The sequence below is a fragment of the Vicugna pacos genome, chromosome 9 (genome assembly GCF_048564905.1).
Source record: "Vicugna pacos chromosome 9, VicPac4, whole genome shotgun sequence".
Classification (NCBI taxonomy): Eukaryota; Metazoa; Chordata; class Mammalia; order Artiodactyla; family Camelidae; genus Vicugna; species Vicugna pacos.
This window is the reverse complement of record NC_132995.1, coordinates 16,956,024-16,974,963: the sequence shown is the minus strand read 5'-3', so window position 1 is coordinate 16,974,963 and position 18,940 is coordinate 16,956,024. Positions and strand designations below refer to the sequence as shown.

Here is an 18,940-nt window from a genome sequence, read left to right as displayed (position 1 = left end):
CTGCCTCTCCCCCAAAGCCCAGGCCATGAAGCCCCAGGCCCATCCCTGCTCCTGCCGGCACCTGGCACCCAGCCGGTCTGCCCAACCTGGCTTTGGGGGGCAAAGGGCACTGGCCAGGGAGTGACCGCTGAACCCCACCTCCCCCCTCCACCTCCCCCAGCCAACCTCTGCTCCTCCTTCCAGTCTGTGACCCTGGCTACCTACGGCCGCAGCTGCAGACAAACCTCCCTCCACCGTCAGTGAGAGCCCAACAGGCAGGCAGCCAGCACACCCCACTCCTTAGGGTGTGAAATAAGCTGCCTCCCAGGCCCCCACGGTGCTTCTTTAAAGGAAAGTTTAAAATGTAACATTTTCAAGAAGTCAGTATCAGTATTACTCACTGGGATGAGAAAAATTCAAGCTTACTCATCATCCCTGAAAAATCAGCCCATGAGACCACAAAGACACAGGGCGAAGGAGGCTGACAGCCCTTGCCCATCTTACCTGGTCACGGCTGCACTGGGCAGGGATCCCGTGGGTCCAAGTAGCACCACCCCTACCCCCCAGCCTGTTGGTCAAAGGATGAGTCAGTGTCACTGCTGGTGACACAGCTCGCATCAGGAGCACTAGTAGCCTGGGGGGAGGGTGCCCAAGCCAAGTGTGGTGACGCACACACACCGTCCTGCACCATCCCACGCCTGGGCACCACGTCAGCACGGGAGGATTTACGCTGTCCTGCCTATGATTGCATGGTATTCTAGTCACCAAGTGTTAGATCCGAAAGAGGCCTCAGAGAAAACAGCAGATGGCTTTCTGACTATGCTTCCTGGGCTCTCCAGGGTGAGCAGATGCCAGGGAGGTAGAGGTGCCAAGGACAGTGTACCTGGGGAGGCCCAGAGGGAACAGGAGAGGGAGCACGCATTGGGACTTGGAGATGAGCACCTCTGAGAGTGGGCCCCACGTGCCTCTGCGACACCAATGACCAGGAAACAGATTCCCACTTCCCTCTCTGAGCCCTGCACCATTTCCCTCTATACCCAAACAAGCGTCCCAGACCGGATCGTGGCCAGGAAGCACAGAGGAGGACAGAATGGAAGACAGACGGGTGGGCCTCAGGGACAAGCAACAGGGAGCTCACAGCCGCAGGTGGTGAGCCGGGCTGGGGAGACCACGGTCCACAGTGATGGGTGGCTCAGTGCCCCAGAACCCTTTTTGTTTTATCTCCCATTTGGCTTCCCTGAAGCGGGCACTGGGTGTCAAGCTCCTGTCATTAATTAAATTCAACCAATCTAGCTGCATTAGCTTCCTCGTTTGAAATACAAAAGTTAAATGGCCAAAGTCTGGCGCCTCCATTAGCACCGCCTGAAGCAGCTATGGAGCAGGGACTAATGACAAGCACTGTGCCTGGATACTGGAGGCCCCGGTTCCAGGGCTTACAGCAGAGAGCTCGCTGACCCTCTGCCACCAAGCAGTGACACTCTCAGCAGAGCTGACCCTGCAGCCATGCACAAAAGCATGTGCCAGAAAGGCCAGAGGCAGGACCATCAGCGTCATCACCACGTTCACTCTGACTGCCCTGCTCCAGGCCCAGCTCCAGGACGATGCCCAGGTCCCCAGTTCACTTGTGGTTCCCAGTCATTTCGTCACCTCCAGCTGCGACAGGCATCAAAAGTAAACTCCTGAAAGATTCAGGAGGAGCCAGCCTTGATGACCCCTACAGAGGGGCGTCTCGGCCATTAGCCTGGGCACTAACCTGTCTCCTCCCCTCCCGTCAGGGACCCTAACCCTCCCAGCTCACCAAAGCCGTCTTGCTGAGGGACCCCGCAGGAAGGTGTTCCTGCCGGCCCTGCCCAGGAGTCTTGGTGACCAGCACTCAGCAGAGACCTAGGATACTTGAGACCTGGGAACATCTCTGTATTCAGGCTGATATCAAGGTCGAAACAAGGTGGAACCAGAGGAGGTGGGGGGAGGAAGGGCAAAGGAGGGGAGCACACAAGGTGGCTGTGATCTGTGGGGGCCCCATGGCTTTATGCTCAATTGTCCACCCTCATCAGGCAGTCAAGAGCCATTTCACTCCCTACAAGAACCAAGGAGGGGCAAGGGCCAGCCAGCCCATGCGAGAGCCAGCTGCTACCAGCCCGATGTCCGAGAGGAAGTGAGCCCAGGTGCCAGCCCCACCAAAAGCCCTTTGCCCTCCTCAACGAGGTCAGACGACGCAGTCCAGAGCACACACTGGGCCTTATGGGCCCAAACTGCCCAGTGAGCCACAGGCCTGGTTCTCAACAGGAGAAACCATTTGACAGATGCAACCCGAAAAGCTGTGAGCATCTCTCTCTGGCACTTTGCGTGTCCTTTTTTTCTAAATGGCAGAGAAAATTAAGTTTGAATAGTACTTATTTTTCATGTTTCGGGGCCAATTACAGTAAAAATCATTTAAATGTCACTCTGAGGGATAATAAGTGTGCCATGTCAAGCCAGCCGACAGAGGCCTGGCAGCCACGATCTGGCGGGTTGACTAGGGAAGGGGCAGGCTGTGGAAGTCACCAGCCAGCTATGTGCCCACTGAGGGCCGGGCTGGCGGCGGCCACGCAGAGGGCTACGGGCTACACTGCCCCGACTTGAGTCCAGGGTCCAGCAGGGCAGCTCGTGCCAGATTCCGTCATATGGGAGATCCAAGTAGAAGCAACCGACCGGGAGAGGATGGGTCAGCAGGGAAGCCGACCCCACCCCAGAAACTCTCCCTTCCAATGGAAGGACAGCTCTGGCAGGAGCGAGGAGGGAGTGACCCACTCAAAGGAGCCCATGTCCGGGCACCCGGCCCATGCAGGCCTTCACCACGGGCAGCTGGGCCTGGCAGGAGGTGGGGGAGGCCTTTCCCAGAAGTCACGGTCAGGGTGAGTGCAGTGAGTGCCAACACTCTGTGCGGGGCCTCCTGGGAGAAGGAAACTTTCAATTAATGCCCACGGTGCAGACATGATGGAGCCCTCTAGAAAACGAACTTTCCAAGCACCATCTTACCCAGCTAGCTGACCACCTGCGTGCGGTTAATGAATAAGTAATAGGGCCAAATGACAGCCGTCATCATCAATTTCCCGCGGCCGAGTCTGCTGGCGGCTACCGACAATGCCGCTGCCTCTCAGCCTGCTCACCGCAGAACACCCCGCACTTGCGAATGAAGTCAGCAACCATTTCCTGGTTCTATTAGCGTGTCAGAGAAAACAAGACCTGTCTGAGGCTACGCAGGCGCCAGATCCTGGGGGCCGCTCCCATGATCGAGATGGTGAGGCAGACTTTCGCAGAGAGGCCGGCAGTGGGAGACCCGCCCCGCGGGAAGGAGAGGTGATGGAGAGGAGGCCCAGGTCGGTGGAGCCCGGGAGAGGAGCCCGGGAGAGGTGCCCGGCTGAGCTTTCCGGCAGATGTCTAGTCAGGCTCGGGCCGCCCGGGATCAGACTCCCCACAAACCACCCGGGGAAGAGCCAAAGGAATTCCCTCTCCTCCAGGGAGGCCTGCACCCCTCACCCGTGCCCCCCATGCCCTCCTTGAAGACAGAGGGAGCCAGGGCCAGGCCACCAGGCAGGCCATGGCAGCCTGTGTCCTGTGACCCACGTGTGTACCGGGTGGGGGGCAGTGGCTATGGAAAATCACACCCCACACACCCCTCACATACACAACCTACATACACACCACAACCACACCATACACACAGCACACCACACACACCCCACGCCCCACAGCCTACATAAACACATCACACTGCACCCCATGTACACACACATCACACACAAGGCACCACACCACATACCCCCCACATACACACTCCCACACACACCACACCCCACACGCACTGCACCACACATACCATACACCTCCCCCCACAACATCCTCCCCCCACACTGCACATGCAGACACACCACACACACTGCAGACACGTACACACACACTGCACCACGCAGCACACACATACTACACAACACATCACACTCTTCACCCCCACACACCACACACCACACACACATCGGTTCCCATACCAGAAAATACAGTGCTGGGGGCCTCAAGGCCTCAGCCCTGAACAGAGTCCCCTCCTCCCAGCAAACCCCAGGCCATTCACACTCTCATATTCCAAACCCGAGGTCTCAGCCCTGGACAAGAGCAGAACGCAGCCAGGCTGCAAAGGTTCTAGGAGTGTCCCCCAACTTGGCCCAAAGTCGCTCACCCTCTGTCGGCGCCAAAGCTGCCCAGGGTTTGAATCACAGAGACAATTTCCCGCCTGTTCAGAGGACCCTCAACATCCCGGCAGCCAAAACTGCCATCGGCTGAGCCTGATCCTGACAAAAATGATGGGAAACACTTCCACATCAAAAAGGCACCAGACTTTTGCAAGCACAGACTCCAAACAAAAACAAATCAGAAGCTACCACACGCCCATCCCCAGAAAGGCCTGGGGCGAGAACAGGCCGGCAGCAGGCTGCCCATGGCCCCTCGGCGGCGTCTGCAGCCCTGACAACAGGACAGGCTGTTTACACAGGAAGTGGCAGATCTGCAGACGGGGGTGTTGTTTCCCTGGGCGACTTTGGACTGCAGTATCTGCCAGATGGATTTTCAAAAGCCATCAGATAGTGACTCAAAAGGAAGCTGAGGAGCTGAAGGTCAAATGTTCAGTCTGGTGGGTTTTGACTGCAAAGGCCAGGTAATCCCCATCAGCCTGGCTCCCGCCCTATTGATTACGAGTGTCTGGAAACAGCTACACACATCAGACCTGGCCGTTCCCCAATTCCAAGCCTTCGCGAACAACCAACCCCCTACCCACTGCCCTGTCTCCATCGTGCCTTCTCTCCAGAAGGCTGAGGATGTGGGGACTGGAGAGGGTCACACCAGAGGAGAGGGAGGGAAAGGCCTGCTGCGGGTGGCCACAGAAGGGAGCCAGGTCTGCAGGAGACAAGGGGCTAGCTCTCTGCAGTGGAGCCGGAACACCCCGTGGGAACTGCCTGCTTGGTCTGCACATCACACACACTGCAGCGCCTGCCCAGAGCCTACGTGGAGGATTTCCAACCAGGAGACCTACCCTGCAGACCCATTTGTACCCTCAAAGGTCCTCACCAAACAATCAGCTGCCCTGGCCAAGCAGGGACAGACTAAAGGAGAACTTTTAAGAGCGGCTCTGAAACCCAGCCATGGCCAAAGTGCAGAACGTCATGCCTGTATTATTGGAGATTATGCCCGGGATAGCCAACTGCTAACAGATGCTCCCTGATCAATCATTTTTGAGTGAAGTGCCATTCAGCTCCCCAGATGGTGGATTTGCTCAGGTTTTCCCACTGGACAGTGGAGTCCTCCAGGCAGGGCCCCAAACCCTGGAGTATGTCCATCCTCCACTGTGGACAGGCACTCCCTGACTTCTCAAAAGAGTCAGCTTGGCGTAAGAAGCAACACAGCCCAAAGAGGTGGTGCACTCAGGGCCCCCTACTCCCTGCCCCGCACCTCCCAACAGAAATTCTGGGTGAGGCCCTACTCGGCCCCTCCCTTCACATCCACACCCTCATCTCATGATGCGGCATCTCTGACGGTGGTGCTGGCTCCAAGTAGTGGGGCATCTCAGCACACCTGGAGCCAGGAGGCAGGGCCAGGGGGAGGCTGAAAGGGCACAGGGGCCCGGCTACTCCCAGACGCACCACTGGCAGGGAAGCCTGAGGCTACAGCTCTGTGACCCATCTCAGGGTGCAGGAAGGGCTCTGGGAGAATCCTCTTACCAAGACGAGATCTAAATTCTCACCAGGGAACTCCTCCAGTTAGCAGGGCTTCATGACAAACCACCCTGACATGCAAGGACGTAAAAAGGCATGTATCACGTTCACGGACTCTGAAGGTCAGGGCTCAGGACAGAGCCCCAGGAGGGCTGGGGCTCGGCATCACCTGCTCTGGTGGGTGGTGCTGGTTGTCAGCCGGGCTCCACTCCTCTCCACGTGGTCCCTCTGCAAGGGCAAGTTTGGGTTCCTCACCACATGGCAGCTGGGCTTGAGGGAGAGCACCTCAGGAAGGAGAACCAGGTACAAGCCATAGAGCACTTTACAGTCTAGCCTCGGAAGCCACACAGTGACCCGGCCACAGTCATGCATCGGGGCAGGCACCCTGGTCCTGACTGAGTCAGGCAGGAGGGAGACGATCCCAGCTCTCCATAGGGAATGGCCATAAATATAGCGGGCCGTCTGCACACTACAAGCTGCCTGTCCCCGGCACCCTCATTATCTCATTTCAGTGTCACAAATGTAACCACCCCACAGTGACCACTGCTGTGACTACAGCCCTGGCGATGCCTCACGAGGAGCATCATGGCTGTTCCACAGATAGGACATCAGAGGCCGTGATGGTGGCCAGACCTGCTCCATGAAGAGGCCTGCAGAGCCGTCAGGCCAGCTTCCAGCAAGACCAGGCCACGAGACTTGCACAGCCTATGCCACCACACTGAGCCCATGTCCTCTTTAAAACATAGCCATCGTTGTAAGGATTCAGACAGAAATAAAGGTTGACAGAAAAGGTCCCGACAGGGTGGGAAGGCAAGCGTTGGGTGAGGCGGGAGCCACCTTCCCAGGAGCACCCGCATCTCCTGGTCTGATCTGCTGATGCTGCAGGATGAGGGGCCGAGGTGTAGGCACTGAGGAGAGCCCACACCAGGCCAAATCTGAAGCCAACTTCTCTGTAGGAACAAGACACACCATGGCAAAGTGCACAGGAAGGTCCAGAGGACAGAGTGGACATCCATCACACCGGCCTCCACTCCACACCCCGACCCAGGCCTGGGCAGTGTGGAGCCTACAGGGCCCTCACGGAGTCCCAGCTCAGCCGTGCCCAATGCCCCGCCCCTCCCTCTGGGAAGAAGGCAGCACGAGCCATCCATGTCCACCCTCACCCCGCATGGAGGCCAGTGGGAGTCTGCTCGTTCCACAACAGGAAAACGTTTACATCATCTGCCCCAGGAGCCTCCGAGGCAGCCAGAACCTAAGTGGCCACCCAGGCATTCATCCCAAAGGCCAGCTGGATGGGGCAGGTCCACTCCCCGCCTTTCCTCCCCAGGGCCAAGCCAGGAAAACACCCTGCCCACCAAGGGAAGCACAGCCCACTTCTCTTCTGCTGCCAATTCTGCTTAAAGCTGAGTCTTCACAGCAAATCTGAAGGCCAGGGCCAAGGATCCTGCCAGGCATCCTCAAAGCAGAACTGTTACCAACTTGAGAGCTGAACCCCCCACCCGAGACAGCAGGAGAGGTACATGCCACGCTGACAGAGGAGGCTTTGGCGTTTGCACTGACGGGCCAGCGGGGCAGGGCGGCACATAAAGGAGGAGGTGTGGGGGGCCATGCCCCAGGTCTCTGCACAGAGCGGGGTCCCTGCCACAGCCAAGTGCCTTCTCATTCAAACCAGCCACAGACCTGCCAGCCACCTGGTAATGAGCATTTGGGGCCAAGAGGCAGTGAAGCCTGCAATTTATACATCAGCCCAGAATAAGCACTCTCCAGGCAGAAATGAGAAGCTGGAAGGTGGTGAGATTTTAGCGGGATCCTCTGATTATCTCAAGCATCCCTGGTTAAGTACAGCTTCCATCTCAGTGCCTCTGAGCAGGCAGGAATGGCTCCCGGGAGGGGCAGACACGGCCATGGGCCCTGAAGCTGGCAGGCACCACGGATGATGGAGGAGGCAGCCGCTCAGCAGCACTCAGGCCTCTGGTCCCACACTTCTCACACAGCACAAACTTAGAGCACGACCCTGTCTCCCAGATGGGCCAACTGAGGCAGGGCCTACATCTGCAGCCCTGCTTAGCTTAGCCCAGAGGCAGGCTCAAAGGAGGCACCTAGTTACACCCTACACATCAGTGATGGACCTCAGAGTGCAGGCCCAGGCTTCTCTCCTTAACCTGAGCCAACCCCACCACACTCAGGGAGGAGCCCCCTCCTATCCATGCCATGCAGGAGTGATGCATCCACAGGGGCCAAAGCCTCAGGTATTTTTTTTTTTAATGGAGGTAGAGAAGATTGAACCCAGGATGTCGTGCATGCTAAGCATGTGCTCTACCACTGAGCTATACTCCTCCCTGGAAGCCTTGGGTATTTTAACAAGGCTGGGAATCTGGAATTTTAAGATTAATAAATAGTACCTCAAAACAAACATGACCACAGTCCGTGGCTCTGGCTATGAAACCCCTACCCGAGGGTTCAAGGCTCTGGACCAGAGCAGGCCCTTAACAGGTCTGACCACTAACCCTCCCTCCTACTACTCTTTCTCTCCTTGCCACCCACAGGCTTTGCACTGCCCACCAACCCCCACCACCAGCCAGCGGTCAGCAGGCACGGTCACATGCCCCGGAGTGCTCCTTACTTTCCCATCCAGGTGGCATGGCTGGGAGGAAGTCTGGGCACGAACAGAGTCGACTTCCCGGTGTCAACGTCGATCACGCCGTAGCAGCCTGGCTCGGTGACACCGAATGCCCAGTGAAAGAAGGACTCCTGTGGAGGAACAAGGCCCCAGGTCACCCAGTCAGCAAGACTGAGATGCTAGGAGAGAGGAGGGGCATCTGACTGAGCGCCTTCCTTCCCGCATCTCAGAGAGTCAGCTCAGGCCGCCCACCTCTCAGAGACTGACCCCCACCCAGCCTCACGCCGCACCCCTACCTCATCAGCCCTCAGGTGCCTGGCAGCGCAGGCTAGGACATGGGTGCCCACCAGCACCACAGGTATGGCTCAACCCTGCCCACACCCCCCTGCCACCCCAGCTCTCTGAGTATTCCCGCTGCCCGCACGCTGGCAGGATGCCACCTTGACTTAGACGCCCAGGCCGTCTGCTGGTCTGCTCAGAAATGGATTCCCCCATTTAGGACGTCTTCCTTCCTTTCCCACCCCCGGGGCAGCTGATGACTTCAGTGTTTAGCATTAAACACGGAGCTAAAACCGCGTTTTAAAGGTACGAAGTGGAGGAGGCTCTCTTCTAAAATTAACCTTGCATAACATCAGTAAGGGAGCCAAGAGCTGAATTTAGGAGATCGGTTTTTAAGCTACAGAATATGGAAACCTCAAGAAGCATCAAGGCTAGTCGGAAGAAAACTTACTTAGACCTCCACATCTCTAGCAAGCCGGGGACAGCGGGCTTGCGACTGCAAGAACGCTGTGGCAGAGGGAAGCCCTCCAGTAGGAGGCACTTTCCATAGAAAACACCATGCAGTGGCTGTTAGCAGTGGATCTCAGCCAGTCTGTGCCCTGTGGGGAGGACGCTGCCCAGCTGAGGAGGCCACGCCTTACCAGCCACTCTCCACACTCAGCTCCCCTTCCCGTTCCCCTGCCTCCTCCCTAACAGGGATGCTGGACAGCCATGTCCCCAAGGCTCTGCCTGCCCAAGGGAGTTCCCAGTACGTCAGACCCCTGCTCTGGGCACCAGACTTGGAATCAGGCGATGGGGCTCTAATTAATCCCAACTGAACCTCCGGCAAGTCATTTCCCCTCTGAGCCTGTTTCCTCATCTGTACAGTGGATGCCTTACTAGCATCAATAGAGGGGCCAGCTCAGGGCCTCCCTGGTTTTCTAAAAGAGCCCCTCTGTCCAATGTCCTTGTTCCTGTTCTTGGGAACTGAGTGATGCCAGCAATTCTCAGCTGAGGCCACCACATCCAGGCTGGCTTCCTGCAGCTGGGCCACCCGCCGCCCCACAGGGTTCCAGTACTTTGAGGAGCCCCTGGGCCATTTCCTAGGTGGGGAAACAAAAGCCCAGTGAGGGTCACAGAGTCAGCATTGGCCAAGCTGGGACCGATTACCATTCCCCCGACTCCTGCTCAGGCCCTGCTCACACCTCTCCTCCCAGGATGTCTGCAGCCCCTGTCCTCCTTGCTGTGGCAGAATCTGGCCCCAGGAACTCAGCCCTCCCCATCTGCACCTCTCACAGGCCAGGGAAAGCTGCCTGGTCCACTCTCTGAGGTCAAGCCTGTGGATGCCATCTCCCCACCTGGTACACTCACCCTCAGCTACACCTTTAAGAATTCATGCTGGTCTTCAGGGCCCACACCAAATACTGCCTCCTCCATGAAGCCTTCCCTGAATGCTCCCCTAGGAACACCATCTCTTGGTACTCTGACCTGAGAGAGCTGAGGCTGGCTGGCAACAGCTCTGCCCCCAGCCACAGCGGGGAGGGCTCTGTCCCCCTGAATGTGGGCTCCCTGGGGACCCAGGCCTTGACCTGCCTTCAGAGAGCCATTTCAGGGTCCCCCAGGGTCAGAGTTGTCCAGGCTCACCAGCCCCAATGCTAGAAAGGAGCAGACAGCTCACAGGAGGCCCAGTGCACACTCAGAAATGCAGGAAGCTGCCGGGTGGGCTCACCTGACGGAAGAGGACGCCGGTGTCGGTGCAGTAGCGCTGAGTCTCCTCCCCACCCTGCAGCACCACGACAGAGCCGGCCTGCATGGCTGGGTTCCTTCGCAAACGCTCACACAGGCGCTGCCTGTTGAGGGCAAAGAGCGCCAGTGGCACCTTCAGGGTCTCATTCCCCAGCCAAAATGAGGGTCTGCAAAGACATGAACACACATCACCATGCAGGCTTCTGTTAGCACCGCCAAGCATGTCCCCCATGCACAGTCCAATATCGCTGGGGGACTGAGACTGCCATGGGACCCCAGTAGCACGTGGCAAGCTGATACAACCTCGACCTGCTTGTGACTCAGAAACAGCCCCTCACTGGGCCACCCAAAGACAACAGGGGCTCGTCAACCACATCCTCCCCTCCTATTCCTGAGTGCTGGACCAAAAGTGGGGATGAAGGACAGCTGGGTCTGTTTAACCAGGGGCGGTGAGGCCATGGAGGGAAAGCCTGCAACGGTGTGGAGACGCACCCTTCCCCAACACCTGCTGACAAGAAGCTTCCCATCTGTGCGAGATCTGGCCTAGATGACACTAGGTCCCTAACCACGTGTCTGCACGCTGCCCTCTTCTCTGCAAGTCCCAGACCTGGGCTGGCTGTTCCTCACTTGAGCCGGGCACCCACCTATCCCCAACACACACACACACACACACACACACGTCCAGGGCACTAAGCACCAGGCCCTAAGCTGGGCCAGGCTAGCACATGCCAAGTGACCGAGGGGGAACCATGGCAAGATGGACCTGGGAGTGGCAGCCACTGGGGTGCTGACCTGAAGTAGAGCAGCCAGCAACGGGTGAGCTGCTGAGACCTGACTGAAGGCTGGGCGGAGCCAGGCCTGGCAGAGCAGGTCAGTGTCTCTCCATATCCCCACCCCATCCCCACCCCAGGCTTCCCTTTTCACTAGGCAAACACTGCCTAGCCTCCCGGCCCCCACTCCCCAAAGCCCACCTGCCTCAGAACCCTCCAAGCAACTGCCCCCACCTGAGGCTTCCCCTCCACCTGGGCGTGGCCAGCCCTGCCCCCACACCGAGTTGCTCCAGCATCAATTTTCCCCTCAGGACCATTTTCAGCGTCCAGCGTCCAGACACACAGGAATCTCACCTGGCTTTAAAATAAATAAATAAAAGCACTTCCCTTGATTCTCATGCCTCCAGCAGTCTATTTCTCTTTCCTTTTGCAATAAATTTCCTCTGAAGAGTCACCCAGGCCCGTATCCATGTCCTGGCCGCCCATGCTCTCCTCCAACCACCCAAACTGACTTCAGCCCACCCACTCCCGCACTGCAGCCCCTGCCAGGCCACAGTGACCCCAGGCTCCTGGATCTGCAGGTAGGTGCCCAGTCCTCAGGGGGCCTCAGTGCCCAGGACATTCGAGGCTATGCTCTCTACTGAACCCCTGCCTAGCACCAGCCCCTCCAGGCCCCTCCATCCTCAGTCTCCCTCCCTCCTCAGCTCACCTCCATGCTGGTGCCCATCTCCAACTTTGGGCCCCCGGACAACTGACTACAGGAACTCTCAGCGGCTCGCAGTCCCAGCTTCCCCCACAGCCTGGTCTGCACCCGCACAGAGGGACCCTTAAAAGATGCAAGTCCCAGCAGGTGCTCCCCTGCTCAACCCCTCCCCACTTTCAAGGGCCCTTGGAACACAGTGCAGACCTCCTCCCAGCTAGGAGGCATTCCGGCTCTTCCCTAATCGCCAAGGACACTCCCACTCGGGGCCTTCCCAGCTGCTGTTCCCTGTGAGGAACACTCTCTCCCAGGGCCTACCAGGCTCTGTTCTCACTTCACCCAGGCCTCTGCAGGAATGCCCTCTCTTCCCAGAAGCTTGTCCAACAACCCCATCCAAACCTCCCCACCACTCCCTTCCCTCCTCTCTAGAGCGCACTGCCTAACAGTATATATTCACTTGCTTGTCTCCCCAGGTAGAATGTAAGCTCTGTGAGGGTCTCGGCACCTAAAGGGGGCTGGATGAACGACTACATGGAGGAAGTGTGGTCCCCACGAGGGGGCTGGGGGCTAGCAAGGTCAGAGCCAGGGCACGGGAGCTAGGCAGGTGTGTGTGGTGTGGGCTGAAGGAGGCCCTCCAGGCTCTGGCCAGCGGGGATCAGGCGGGCGTGGAGGTGGAGGAGGGCAGGGGCAGCCCAGAGCTGGTTCCAGAGAGGGAGCCGTGCCTGCGACTGTGGTGAGAGCCAGGCAGATGGACCCTCCCTCCCGGCCCGGGGGCACCTCCCGCACTCACCTGGCAGTGGAACCCTCAGAGGCAGGTGACACCTCCTGCACATCTTGGCTTGATGCCACTTTCTCAGGATGGCTTTCCCTGGCTTCCTGCTTTAACCCTGCAGCGCTCTCCCCGGCCTGTCCCCCACTTCGCACTGGGCTGTGTCCTCCACTTGTGCTCTCAGTCCCACCCTCCCTACTCTGCCCAGGCCTGGCCTACGAGGACTTCATTAGCTTCAGGAGGACTTAGCCACTGCGAGGCTGGAGAGTGGGAGACGGGGCAGGACAGAGAATCCATCCCCAGCTCCCTCCCTGAGGAAACTGGAACTACAAAAGCAGTTGTTCCCTGACCCCAACCTGCCCACAGCTCTGCAAACTGACCCTGCAGTACACTCTCCTCTGTCTCCTCCTTGAAGTGAGACTCGTCCAATTCTCTGCTGAAATGACACATTCACTTGCCAACATACTTGTGTGCTGGTGCTCGCTGGTGAGGTTGGCCTCCGACAACTAGAATGCAAACCCCGTGAACACAGAGACCCATGCCTGCTCTGTGCTGGGCACGCGGCAAGTGCTCAGTAAGTATCTGCTGAGTGAACAACTGTCACAGCGTGGGGACACACACAGCTGTGCAGATCAGAAGCTGCCCCAACAGCCCCAGCAGAGCAGGAAGCTGCACCCTCGGGCCAGCCTGGCCAGGAAGGGTGGAGGGGTCTTGCCCACCCCACACATGCTGACAGGACAAGAGCTGCCCTCCCGCCCTCCACCCCGGGCACGGGCTCTCGCTCACCCTCCCGGAAGGGTGGACACTGGGGGGCCAGAGCTTCCTCAAGCTGGGCCACTTTCCTGCCATGCTCAGCAACAAGGATGAAAGGGCAGAGGTGACAGCTCGCTAATATGCCTGCGTCCCAGCTGGCTGTGCTGGCAGGAACTGAAAGTGCCAGTGCCAGCACCCCTGCACAGTGTTCCCCGTGTCCCCTGATTCTTTCCTCTCACTCAGCAAAACCCACAGAGAGAGGGGGCACAGGGAAGAACCTGGTCTCTACAGATTCCCAGTGGCACAGAGGGAGCATCTGATGCCAATGGCCTTGGCCAAAGTTGCCTAGATCCGTGCAGACTCAACAGCACAACTGCCTGAAAACGCCATCTGGGCCCCCAGCCGGCAGAGCCCCGCCCACCACTCCTTAGCCACAGCAGGTGCCAGCTCCACCTGGACTGCCAACCCCATCCACCGCCCCACCTGGAAGGCTCTCAGAAGGGCTGGGCTCTCAGAACCTTCTGAGAGACCTAAATTCCTCAGGGTACCTGGACAGGGGCCTTCTGGCCCAAGGGCCAGGCAGCACAAGTCAAGACAGGAAACTTGATAAAGCACCCTCTCTGTGAGCTGCTACTGCAAGGGAAATCTACAATCCTTCCTAACCCTTAATGGATCTCAGCCAGGACAGAGAAGGGCAGCCCAGCCAGAGCCTCCAGGCAGGCCGATGGCTGCAGTCATTCCTTACTGCAGGGCACCCTAGAATTAAGGTTTATAGAGACATGCCCTTCGATTTCTCATGGCATAAACCAAACCCCCAGAGAGAAATGCTGGGCCCAGAACCAAGGCAAGTGACTTCTCCCTGCAAGTTCAGCAAAAGCAGCACTAATAAAACATCTCCAACTGGTTTCTGCTGGAGCTCTTGCTAACTGGTATTCGGAATTTAAAAGGCAAAAGCCAGGTCCCAGCATAAATAAGGCACACTTTACTGCAGGCGGCCAGGGGCACAGGCAACGCCTGGGGAAGACCGCAGGGGCTGGTGGACAACAGCATCAGAGACCCACAGGACAAGCTCTGGCCCCCAGGGGCCAGCCCACCCCCTGAGCCCGAGTCCAGGAAACGGCCAGTGACCAGCCCCCAGGGAAGGGGATGCCGCTGCCCCTGCAACCCGTTCCTGTGCCCCCAAATCAGTACTGAGCCACCTCTCACCTCACCCTCAATGGTCACCTGCAGGCTTCTCACCCAAGGCCCATGGATCCTTGGGGATTCAAGCAAGGAATTTAGGGATTCCATTTACTTGGATGGGAAAGCAAATTATATCTTTATTTTCTCTAACCTCTCCTTCAAATTAACATTTTCTTCAATTTTTAATGTAAACAGCTAACCCCAATATCAGCAGTGTGTGAATCTGTCACCCACAGAAATCAGAGGTGTTTTCAAGTTGTATTATCGATGTCATAGTCTGTCAAAACACCACTTTTACTCATCACTACTTCAAAATTAAGGTGGTTTTTAGAACTGCTGCTTTTATTACTCAACATGTTAATAAAGAAGCACATATTACCATACCACAAATTTATTTAACATCTTTATAATCATATTTCAATGTAATTGGTTTTCCTTATAATCCTCTGTATTTTATTTCACATTATTTAAAAACATCATGCTGAGAAGGATGCCAAGGTCTCACTAATGCCCTTGGCGTCCACAGCACAGATGAGGACATGATCCCTGCACTAGAATGTAACACCACTTCTGGGTGAGGCCATGCAGATAAGCTCCCAGCAAGAGAGGCCAGTCAAGGACCCGCCTGCTTCCCCAGCCTCAGCCTCCATCTCAGGCCAGGCACCGAGGCCTTTGGCAAAAGCCCTCTTACCTTGGCTGGTGGGGCCTCATGGCCTCATGGCAGCTGGTCGGCATCTCCCATCCTGCCTCCCTCCCTCCTAGGAGGGTCAGATGGGCTAAGTACACAGAGACCTGTGTGGAGTCAGACCAAGCCTGGGGAAGGGCTGGGAGGGCAAAGGAGGGCTCAGTGGCTGGCCTGCCTGTCTCCCACAGACTCCCCCCACCCCCAGCCCCCAAGGTCAGTCTGATGCCTCTTCTCCAAGAGCACAAGGTTCATATCAGGGTGGGGATGGACTCTGACCCAGAACTTGACTCCTCCAGATACCTTCTCTCCAGAAATGCTGACTCCAGCACGACCACAGGTACACACCCAGGGCAGCTCACGTGCTGTTTCTCGCTGGGCAAAGGCCCTCTGGGCAGCAGCTCCCTGGGAGTCACTCAGTTAAAGAATTAAAGATATTTCTTCATCCTGTTCAGAGTTCTGTTCCCACTCCCACCCACAACTCCTTTCCTCAATCACTGAGAGCCTCTCTGGAAAGCCGGATGGTACACTGGACTAATTTACAGTAAATCCTCCTTTTATTCATTTGGCAGTGTGTCATCCAGCACCAGTCACAGAGCAGACACATGGCCCTGGAGATACAGACTGAACTGGTCCCTGGGTTCCAAGGATGCTGGCAGAGGCATGAAGGGAAGCGCCCCCTCACCCAACCATGATAGGCAGGCGTGCAGATGTAGAAAAGCATATGCTGCCAGTGGGAAAAACTGGGATTCTCTGGAGTTCAGAGCAGGAAGCCTTTACTGGAGGTCAGAGGGGAGAGGGGGTGTCAGGAAAGGTTTCGAGAAGGAGGAATCATCCAGCCTGGGTCTGCAAGTTTATGAACAACAGATCAGAGGATGAGAGCACTCTGGGCCAGCAGATGAGTGGACAAAGGGAGGAGAGAAAGGAGGGGGGCAGGTGCAGCAGTCTGGCTACAGCAGAGAAGTCTCTAATCTGTCCATGGAAAGCTCAAAGCACGACTGAAGGAGAAGGCAGGGTTCCCTCCCACCAAGTGCTATGGGATGGGGGGTGGACGCATGGAGGTGATCTCACAGCAGGCCCTCTGGGGACTGAGGGACCCTCTGACTCAAACTTGAAGTCCCCGCCCAGGCTGGCAAGACAGAGCAAGATCAACCCTGAAACACACCCCAAAGGAGCATCTCAAATTTCTAACTGAATCTGAGATGCTAGCTTAGGGCTTCCACTGCTCCCCGAATCACAGGGAGCACACTCCAGCCTCCCCGGCCTCTCCCGGCCTCCCCTGGCCCAGGCAACCAAATCCCACTCCCAGGGAGCCCGTGGCCTTGACTTCATGGTGCGACGCCTCACTACGCCTGACACTCTGATCTGTCCTGTGTGTGCAGCTGGGCACCGAGCTTTGCTGGAGGCACATTTAAAACGTCTTCCTCTTAAGGAAGCTGGTGGGCTTGACCTCGGGCTCAAAGTGTGCAGCAGGGCAGCTCGTACCAGCCTGGGATGGCTCTTGCCAAGGAAGCCCTGTCAAGCTTTGGAAGCTACCTGTACCTGTCAGGTCTCCCTTCCAATTACGCACACCTCTAAGACCTCAGTCACTCAGCTGTACGGCCCCGTGGCCCAGAGAATCTGCTTTGCTGTAAGAGCCCTCCTCCCAGGATTCAACCAACTCCAGGCTCACCCCCAACCAATCACCATCCTGGCTCCCCTGTACCTTCAGGAGAGCAGCAGATCTCAAGCTAGCATGGAGCCCTGAACCTAAACGCAGCCCCTAGAACTCCCTGTGACCACCTGGCAGCCTAGATATAGGGGTAACAGACCCACTTCTGGGCTCTGGCCTACATCTACTGCCCACTCTGTTCTTTAAGACATGGTCACAGGCTAGGTTCAAGGGTCTGACACTGGGTTCCTTGACACTCATCTGGGACTTTGCAAGCACAGTTCTCTGCCTGAGGGGTGCTCAAAGACTAGCACAGATGTCATCCAGGAAGTGAAGCCTCCTTTCATTCTCCCCTGAGCTCAGAATCCATGCCCTTCTATGGCACACACCAATACCAGAGGCAGACAGATGGATGACATCTGCCCCAGGGGCCAGTGAACACCTAAGTGTAGGCCCAGTACTGTTTCTGGAATATAGCAGGTGCCCACTAAATATCTGATTTGTATGTCCTAAGCTATTTCAAACTTGCAGGCCAACTGAGGGGGCCATTTTCTGTTGCCATTCTCCCTACCTCCCTAAAAGAGAGATGTATTTAGTTTACCGGTTATCCCATCTGATCTCAGTTTCAGCCTGGCATCCGGGGCAGTGCCCTCCCTCTATCACTACCCTTCCCAGCCCCCAGCAACATCAAGCTCACATGCTGTCCCCATAATTGGGCCTTGACCTGAACTCACATATAGCCCAGGGGGCAATCACCTAAAAGGCAGATGTGAGCAGATTAAAATCCTTGGAAGTCTCAGTCCCTTAGGGAAAAGTCTGGAAAAGCCAGCTGGGACACCACACCCTCCAGCACAGGGATGCACTCCCCTGTCCCTGTCCCCGGAACACTCTGAACTCTCAACCTTTGCTAGGATGTTCCCTCATCTGGGACTCTCCCCAGCGCTTCAGTGAGCCTATCTGTCCACACTTCCTCCCACTAGGAGCACTCACCCATTCTCTCATTCAGCAGAATTTATGAAGCATCTACTGTGTGCAAAGCACTATGCTAACAAGGCTCAGGAGCGAACCAAACAAAGGCCTTGACCTCACACTCTAAATGGAGAGAAGACAAGAAACAAGTACTTTTTGTTGTTAATTAATGTACTATATAGCTTACCAGGTGGTGACAAGGGCTACAAAGAGTGGGAGAGCTGCTTACGTAAAGTTTCTCTGAGGAGGTAACATCTGGTCCCTGAAGGGAGTGGGGAAGTGCCCCGATGGGGAGGGGATTCCAAGCCCATCTCTAACACTGCCTCCTCCAGGGAGAGCTAGGGTCCTGCAACACCGCCTTCCCACCTGAGGGATGTGGCCGTGACCGCGCGTGTGGACCCGAGCCCCCCACCTCGGCCGCGGAGTGGGGACGCCACACGCGCGGGTGGGGCCTGAGGGCCACGGGGTCACCGAGGGCAGTGGGCAGCAAGCCGGGGGGCTGACTCGCACGCGCAGCCGGCCGCCCCGCGCTCGGACGCCAGACCCGCGAGAAGAAGCGCGCTGCCCGCGGCCACACGGCGCGCCCGGCGGCGGGGCCCTCACCCACTGTGCAGCCTGGTGGCCCAGGCCCCCGGAGCGCACAGCGGGGCAAAGGCTGGGGACAGCAGCAGCACTCACCCGGCGGCCGCCGCCATGCTTGCCCAGCTCCAGCGTCACGTGAAGTGCGGCGTCAGCTGAGTTCCACCCGAGTCCCACTTCGCGGGGCGGGGCCTGGGCGGGGCCTTAAGCCCCTGCCCCGCCTCTTCCAACGCTGGGCTCCGCGGGGCCAGGAGGGGCTTAATCCGGGACAAGGAGGAGAATCTGTTTATTCGACGGCGTCTGGCAGCAGGCGAGGAGCACGGCTGGGGCAGAGGCCTTTCCAAAATAGGAAGGAACGTCCTGAGGCAGTAGATACCTTGATTCAGCCCTACCTTCCCAGTCCGCCCAGAGGGAAGGACACCAAGGCGCGGGCAGAGGTGACAGCTTTTGCTGAAGAAGGGAAATGGCTTGAGCAAAAGCCGAGGCAATTGGAGTAGCCTAAAAGTTCAGTGTCCAGGAGAGGGATGTGGGAGTGAGAGGT

At 57.4% G+C, this 18,940-nt stretch overlaps 1 protein-coding gene across 2 annotated transcripts in view; it reads right to left on the bottom strand.

Moving 5' to 3' along the window:
• Nucleotides 1-18,602, bottom strand: part of PEPD (peptidase D) — a 108,698-nt gene extending 90,096 nt beyond the window's left edge. Inside the window, exons 1-3 of one of the 2 annotated variants that reach the window (XM_006212186.4) lie at nt 18,499-18,602; nt 10,328-10,511; nt 8,344-8,471 (exon numbers count right to left, since the gene is read on the bottom strand). In XM_006212186.4, the coding sequence (XP_006212248.1) occupies nt 8,344-8,471; nt 10,328-10,511; nt 18,499-18,515 (329 nt within the window). In that variant the 5' untranslated portion in view covers nt 18,516-18,602. Of the gene's footprint in view, nt 1-8,343; nt 8,472-10,327; nt 10,512-11,348; nt 11,474-18,498 lie in introns of those variants that run through there. The other variant, XM_072967254.1, reaches the window with a different exon arrangement.
• Nucleotides 18,603-18,940: the final 338 nt, after the last annotated feature.